Source organism: Hippoglossus stenolepis, chromosome 15, assembly GCF_022539355.2.
Source record: "Hippoglossus stenolepis isolate QCI-W04-F060 chromosome 15, HSTE1.2, whole genome shotgun sequence".
NCBI classification, from domain to species: domain Eukaryota; kingdom Metazoa; phylum Chordata; class Actinopteri; order Pleuronectiformes; family Pleuronectidae; genus Hippoglossus; species Hippoglossus stenolepis.
The window spans coordinates 22,847,315-22,855,459 of NC_061497.1; the positions used below are offsets into that span (position 1 = coordinate 22,847,315).

Sequence of the window (8,145 nt, forward strand, 5' to 3'; positions counted from 1 at the left end):
ATAACCCATAAACTGTCTTTCTTTCTCCTCCCCAGAGCTTCCCAGGATTTCTCTCCTCCAGAAGTCTCCCTCCTCTCCAGTCAGCTGCCACGCTACAGGTTTCTTCCCCGACAGCGTCATGTTGTTCTGGAGGAAAGACGGGGAGGAGCTTCATGAGGACGTGGACCTCGGAGAGGTCCTCCCCAACCATGACGGGACCTTCCAGATGAGCGCTGACCTGAAGGTTTCATCCATCTCCCCTGAAGACTGGAGGAGGTACGACTGTGTGTTCCAGATCTCTGGTGTGAAGGAGGACATCGTCACCAAACTGGACAAAGACTCCGTCGAGTCCAACAGAGGTGAGACTTGAACCAGTGAGGGCTGGGACACACATTTCATCTACAGTAACAGTCCTGCAGGTCATGTTTGCTGATGTGTAGCAGGAGAAGTTTTCTTTCATCAATGTATATAAATACATTTCGATCAGTGTTATCAAGTGGAGACGTGTCGTCTGTGTTTATTTCCATTAGTCTGATTTCAACATGTGAACATTATAGTCACTGTTAAGACTCGACTGCTGCTCTGTTGTAGAAGATGAGTCCATGAAATGATTTAGTTACTGGAAGTAAAGTTTAAGACAAACCAGCGTGAATAAGCACAGATACAGTCATTATGTACAGAAGAAAACTGAAAGTAGAAACACCAGCAGGACAAACTCACACGTTTAGTGTCTGTGTGTGTTTGTTGTGTCTCAGGACAGGATTGTGGTTCAGGGAGATTCTTGTCGTCCAACCTGCTTCATCTGTTCAGGTTGTGATGCTTTGTTTTTTTATTCCGCTCAACAGAGAAGCCCATCAGCGTGACCACCATCATCATCGCTCTCGCTGTCGCTCTCGTTGTCGTCAGCGCTGTCATTGGACTCATCGTGTACAGGAGGAAGAAAGGTGAGAGACCAACACAGAAGCTTTGTCCAATAGTTCTCTGGTGTTTTGATTTTAGACTTTCTAATTAATGCTCGTTCAGATCAAACCTCATGAAACAAACTTCAGCTCCTCACACACCAACATCTGTTTCAAGAGCTGCAGGGTTCACACAAAGTTTTCTAACTTCCCTCTGCACCACAGACTGTTTATAAAAAGCTCTGCACACAGCGTCCAGCACACAAACAATAAGAAGTGACAGTATGTTGTCGATCGTTTGAGGAGGATCGCCACTCGAGAAAAACATGACACAATTCAGTTTGTGTTTTTACTGTAATAACTGAAATCATTTGTATTTTCTTCTTATTTCAGCCCAATGTACCTCACCTGGTAAGTAAAACTTCTATTTCTGTTCTGTTTTCTTTTTATACTAATGTGCTTTATGAGGACATCACGTCACGTTTGCACAGCAGCTGAAAGTACGAACATGTCCAGTTTTATAAAACACCCCCAACACCTCTTTGGTCCACTTTGTACTGGTCCACTTTGTACTGGTCCACTTTGTACTGGTCCACACCGGCGACAGTCAGGGAGGCGTTATGTTTTCAGGCTGTTCATCCGTTCGTCCCCATCTCGTGAACACGATATCTCAGGAAGGCCTCGGGGAATTTCTTCAAAATTGCCACAAATGTTCACTTCTGCCCATTTTATTTCAGTGGATATGAGGCTCCCACAGGAACCTGACCCAGTGCAGGACTCTAGTAAACCCTCTGTAGATTAGATAGGGTTCATTTCGTGCTGAAGAGAGTTTTCAGGACGGTTCCCTGCAGTGTTGGTTGTTTGTAATAAAAGTGTCTGTTCAGAGGAGGATGGACTAACGATGTGTTTCTGACCTCACAGCTGTAAAAGATCCAGGTGCCTTAGAGCCGCTGAAATCAGGTGAACGAGGTTCTAATTCTCCAAGTGAGACGTCCTCCTGAACACAGTGAGTTGCTTCATCTGTTAAACAAAACTGCCTCAAACTAAGTGCAAAGTAACATATGTGTGATCATGTGTAAAACCTCTGTTTTAATTAGAAATAAAAAAATCTGCTGAGAGCAAGGCACAGATCAGAAACCTTCACGTTAATAGGACAGATTAAATGTTGAATTAAAACTCAAATATCAGCAGTGACACAACAATTCAAATGTTAATAAACCCAATATTTAGGGCTTATCAATTTAAGATCAGTGTATTTTTTCTGAGTAAACTTTAATTTCACTGAGAGAATGATGGAAATATTAGGTCTCAATACTGTAAATACATCAAATACGTGGCTTTGTGGAACTGAACATTTCATTTTAATTTCTTTTTTCTCTCTTCAGGTTGATGGACGAGAAGCAGTGTCACCACAGTCTCCCCCTTACGCTGGGAACTCATTGATTATTCATCACTCAAATCATAAACTGATATTCAGGGTCAGATATTGATTGAAATACAAATAATACAATTTTTTTTTAAAAACGACAAATATGAAAAATAAATGGTGGCGTTGATTAAATTTGATCTTTTAGTTAAAAATAAGAAATGTAAACTTCCCTCTGATAAATGTTTGTTTAAATATTGGTAAATCAAATGAGGATTATTACTTTTTCTTTACCTGGAGTGAAGTAAAACACATTTTAAAAAACAATGAAAGTATCACAACACTGTTCACAAGCAGTTAATTTATAGATCATCTTAGTTACAGTTTTATATTCCTGGTGTTGGGGCATCCTTGTAAAATCATTTAAATAATACAAATCTAAATATACATATATAGACACCCACACATCCACATCTTAGGGTCTGGAAATATGATCTGTCTCATGATTCCATAAATCTGTTGGTATGTGACTCACGTATCTCGAGAACCGTTCATTTTATCAGCTTCACACTTGACCTGTGTGTTGTTAAGGGCCCAAGGAAGTGCAGTGTTGAATCTGGTGGGATTTGGACAAGTGATCCAATCAATGTTAATGGAATTAAAATAACTTTATAAATTACACACAATAATGAGTTGTTGTCACACACGGACACACAACACGAGCATCAGTACAAAATTAGTTTTCCAGTTAAATATTCTGATTTTATTTTATTTCTAATTTGGCCTGAACAAGAAATGAATTAATCCAGAGTTGCTTTTTTTTTGTTTGTTTGGTTATATTCATGCTTTGCTGTGTTCTTAACCTTTAAAGTTCATTTTAGTGGAGATTATCAAAGGGTTGTGGGATGTTTTAAGTATCTCATATGAAATGTTAATATTTCCTGTTAGTTTTTAGGGACAAGGGACTTTTCTGTTTTAGCCTTGTTAACATTTACACTGCAAAAATGAAAAGGTTCGAACAGCGCAAAATTACTGAACTTATCTTTCGTAAGTTTAAAAACTTCACATTTTCTCAAAGCTGCGAGTTCCAGTGTCCCTGCTCGTCAGGCTCCAGAGGATTCAAGCAGTTTACTCCACATGCAGACGTGAAGTTGATCACCCTGAGCAGTGATGTTCTCCATATGAACATTTGAATACATTGATATCGTCTTGTTGACCACTGACACTTTACCGTACTCACTCAGTCACATTCACTCATACAGTGTTTTTCTGTCACACGTCAATCACACACATTGTCCACGAAGCTGTCAGGGGTAGTTTTAACGTTCTGATTCTTGCTTATGGACACTTGGGCATGCGGACCGGAGTAGCTGGGGATCGAACCTGTGCCCCTCTGGTTAGTGGACAATCCAGTCTACCTCCTGAGCCACAGCCGCAGAACCAGAATTTCTGTCCTGTATTCAAGCTAAACACTCACCTTTATGACGTTAGGTCACGTTTCCCCTGATGAGACATGAGACGTGTCATATCACAAACGTACCATTTTGTGTTTTGCCAACATAACTTCAGCAACTTTACAAATTTAACTTAGCAAAGTTAGTTGAAGCAAATACGTTTACAAATCCATTAAATATTCTCTGTTGATTATATTTAGAAATCGCAGTAACACAATTTCAAGTTTTCATTTTTACAGTGTAGAAACTGAACGTTGAGGCTCAACTTCTCTTCTTGTGTTGGGTTTTTATCAATAAATGTTAAATTAAGCTGCTTTGCTGTTTCCTTCCTTTTGTACTTCTGTTTTAATAAAGTCTCTGATGTTCTCTGGGATTTCTGCCTCTTTGTGATTCAACGTGTAGAAAAGTTCAACACATCTGTGAAAGTTCAAATGTTCATTATTGTCCCAGAGAATAAACTAATGTGGATTTGACCTGTAAGAGCAGCAAGGAAAAAGCTATTTGGTCAAACCTGTGAGTCTCAACAGGAAAACGACAAAGACATTTTACACATGACAAGAAAATGATTGTGGTGGTTTTATTATGAAGTAAATTCTCATGTTTGATTTGCTGCTGTCTTTAATAATCTCATTATTATTATTATACAGTAGTTTTTGTAGTCGTGTGTAAAACCACTTTGTGATTGAGTGTGTTTTCATTATCAGACATGAGCAGATCCACTGATCTCTCGCTGACACTCACTCAGATCAGAGCGGTGCTTTGCTTCTTCCTGGGAAAACTGAAATCTGCCCGGAAACTGATGACATTGGAACTGTGAAGGAATTCGTTTTTAGGCTGCTTGGACTCAGCTAGATGTAATGTGCTGTGGGACCCATGGGCCGACACATTTCATTATCTCATTTGTATGCCTGCTACACCGGTGTTTGTCTGATTTGATATCTGCAAGAGAACTGAAGCCATCAATGCAGTCCCTGGTAATGGCACCTGCTCAGACTCTGCTAAATAATTGGACTAACACTTTTCCAGTCCAACTTGTTGAACACTCCTTCAGACTGAGAGATGGCAAGACGTTAGCCTTGATAATTGTCGCATTGTCATAAGCAACTTGCGTAAGAACATATCAGGATAGATGCTTTTGCACGTCCTGTTTGTCGTAGTATTTCTCTAGATCCTCCTGTAATGATCAGGTGATCTAATTATTATTATTATTGTTAGTAGTAGTAGTAGATGTAGTAGTAGTTGTATTAGTGGTAGTAGTAGTAACAGTAGTAGTAGTAGCAGTAGTAGTAGTAGTAGTAGTAGTCATAGTAGTAGTAATAATAGTAGTAGTTATTGGTAGAAGGTGTAGTAGAGTGGTTGTAGTAGTAGAGTAGTAGTAGTAATGTAGTAGTAGTAGTAGTAGTAGTATGCAGTAGTAGTAGTAGTAATATAGTAGTAGTAGTAATAGTAGTAGTAGTAGTAGTAGTAATGAGTAGTAGTAGTAGTGGTAATAGTAGTAGTAGTAGTAGTAGTAGTAGTAGTAATACTAGTAAGTAGTGGTAATAGTAGTCGTAGTAGTAGTAGTAGTAGTAATAATAGTAGTAGTAATAGTAATAGTAGTAGTAGTAGTATTTCTACTCTGATGACCGTTGTGACCTAACACCGCAGCTCGTCAACAGAGGGTTTTATTTTGAAGGTTTCAGCGGATATCCTGTTCCGGTGACTTGTGGGTGTGTTGCCATTAGCAGAGAAGCTAACCGGAAGCTAACAGCGGGACAGAAGTTTCTGAGCTGGTTCTTCACCGGAGTCACGTCACACTCCCTTTCAACCCTCCTCCCCCACTACCAGATCTTCCTCCACCACACCGGAGGAGGAAGACAGAAGAAACCACAACCTGTACAATATTCGTACAGTGAGGTCTGGCCGACAGGGATTTCGTATAATGTTATAGATATTCTATTTGTCTAGTTACTCTCCCGAACACGACAGGTGATGACATGTTGAGCCGCTTGTTGTCTTTTACCCGCTGGCTGTCCAGGTGCTGTCCTGTAAACGGTTCCGGGCTTTGTAGATAATTGGCAAACTCTTTGGAGGAAACCTGGTCTTGTTGGGAGAGACGCGTTCCTCCCACTTGGGATGGAGCAGCTCTCTTATCTAGGAATATTACCCAGTGTATTAAAGGACAACCCAGAGGTGGGACCAGGACGCAGAGCTGCAGTGCTACACACTTCTCTGCGCTCCCTCTGGACCAGTCACACAACCACAACCCATAGAGACTGTGTCTGTCCCCCGTCCCGTTACATTGTTTAAATCAAACAATAACAGAGGGAGAATTCCACAAACAAATCTAATACAAATTAACACAACCTCTGCAACAACTCAGGAAACAAAGATTTTAAATGTGGTCTTTTAAACATTAGATCATTATCATCAAAGGCTGTTTTAGTTAATGAACTAGTCTCAGATCAAAAATAGATTTATTGTCCCTCACTGAGACCTGGCTGCATCCTGATGAATGTGTCAGCCTAAATGAATCTACCCCCAGTCATATAAATTCAACGTTCCCAGAGAATTCGGCCGAGGAGGTGGAGTTGCTGCTATTTTTAACTCCAGTCTATCAATTAATCCTAAACCTAAACTAAGCTACAACTCATTTGAAAGTCTTGTTCTTAGTCTTCCACACCAATCAACGAAACACCAACAGCCAATCATATTTGCTGTAGTTCACCGTGCTCCTGGGGCTTATACGGAATTTTTAACAGAATTCCTGAGTTTTTATCAAACCTAGTCACAAGAGCGGATAAAATTATTATTGACAGCATTGTTGTAGTAACACACACTTGACCTTGTATTATCATACGGTGTCAAAATTGAACATCTAACAGTACTCCAGCCAATCCAATTCTATCAGACCATAATTTAATAACCTTCAACTTTTCATTATCAGAATATATGCCGCTAATAAAAACTAATTTTCTAGATGTCTACCTGATGCTGTAGCTAAATTTAAGAAATAATTCCGATTACATTTAAACCCGTATTATCCGTCGATATAAACAACAAATTCATTAAAAACCCCAGCTCCACTGAGATTGACCATCTCGTCGATAGCTCTGTAGACTCATTACGATTAACATTAGACTCAATAGCGCCTCTAAAAAAGTACGTAAAACATAGTAAATTAGCTCCGTGGTATAATTCCAAGACACATGAGTTAAAACAAGTATCAAGAAAACTAGAAAGGAAGTGGCACTCCAGCGGCCGTGTTGAATATCTCCTAGACTGGAAGAGCAGTGTTAAAGCATATAAGAAGGCTCCACAAAGCAAGAGCTGCCTACTACTCAAAACTAATAGAAGAGAATAAAAACAACCCCAGGTTTCTCTTCAGCTCTGTAGCCAGGCTGACTGAGAGTCACACCTCCACCGAACCCAGTATTCCTCGATCCCTAGGGTCGATCCCTTCTCTCTGATCAGCCTTGATCAGCTGACCAAACTAATGTTGTGCCATAAAGCATCAAACGTGATACCATAAAATGGTGTGCCTTTCGGCATTCAATAAATTTGGTTATCAAAATAAAATATTAAATATTAATATTTTATTATTAATATTAAATAATAACTTTAATTGATTAAAGTTACCTCAAAAACCACCCTTCAAAGGAAGGGAAAAGATAGCCAATTTATTGAATAAGTCTCATAAAAGTAATAACTACAAATTTGGAACTCTGATTCACAATTAAATTAATAACTATAACCAAAATTACCATATAGATAGTTAGCTAAGTTGAAAGATATGGGGTTCTTGACAGTGTAGAGGTTGGCAAAATTCACTTATGCAACATTAATAAAAAAACATTTGTGAAAGAAAAACATTTATTATGAATATAATAAAGTATAAAAACACAAATTACTAACGGTCTAATTGCTAAACAAAGATGTGTATATGGTATGTGTGTGTGTCTGTGTCTGTGTGCTTCCAAAATGGTGGCTGGCCAAAGAGATAACACCCTCCCCCACCTATTGGAATGTTTACGACCTGTAGAGATAATGAGGTGAAGAGTTATGCGTGTGTCTGTGTGTGTGCCAAATTAGACAAAGTTACTAGATTGGATGCAACGAAAGACTGTGAAGAGCATAACAGACTAACATTACTTTCTCAATAACTTGTACCCAAAATATCACAACACCACAAATCAAATTTATAAACATCACACCGAATCGAATAAACAGTCGTGCTTAACCTAGTATAATTATTAAGCCCAGTTGTGTTACCCGTCCGTGGAAAGGGGAAAAAGGAAGTTGCTGTGCAGTTCGCAGTTTTGTGTTGTCTTGCAAGTCTGTGGCTCTTGCCTTGGTAATTCTGTTGAGCTGTGTAGCTCAGTTGCTGGTTGAAGTTTTCCTGCAGGACATCGCATCGCTGCTAGGAGGGTTGGTAGAGCTTGGAGTATGAGGAGGTTTCCTTGGTGAG

At 39.4% G+C, this 8,145-nt stretch overlaps 1 protein-coding gene across 1 annotated transcript in view; it reads left to right on the forward strand.

Annotated features, from left to right (window-relative positions):
• Positions 1-2,394, forward strand: part of LOC118122340 (mamu class I histocompatibility antigen, alpha chain F-like) — a 3,605-nt gene extending 1,211 nt beyond the window's left edge. The window contains exons 2-6 of the mRNA XM_047343329.1: positions 36-338; positions 825-923; positions 1,272-1,289; positions 1,800-1,884; positions 2,264-2,394. Coding sequence (XP_047199285.1) covers positions 119-338; positions 825-923; positions 1,272-1,289; positions 1,800-1,879 — 417 coding nt within the window. The 5' untranslated portion in view covers positions 36-118 and the 3' untranslated portion in view covers positions 1,880-1,884; positions 2,264-2,394. The remainder of the gene's footprint in view (positions 1-35; positions 339-824; positions 924-1,271; positions 1,290-1,799; positions 1,885-2,263) is intronic.
• The last annotated feature ends 5,751 nt before the right edge of the window (positions 2,395-8,145 follow it).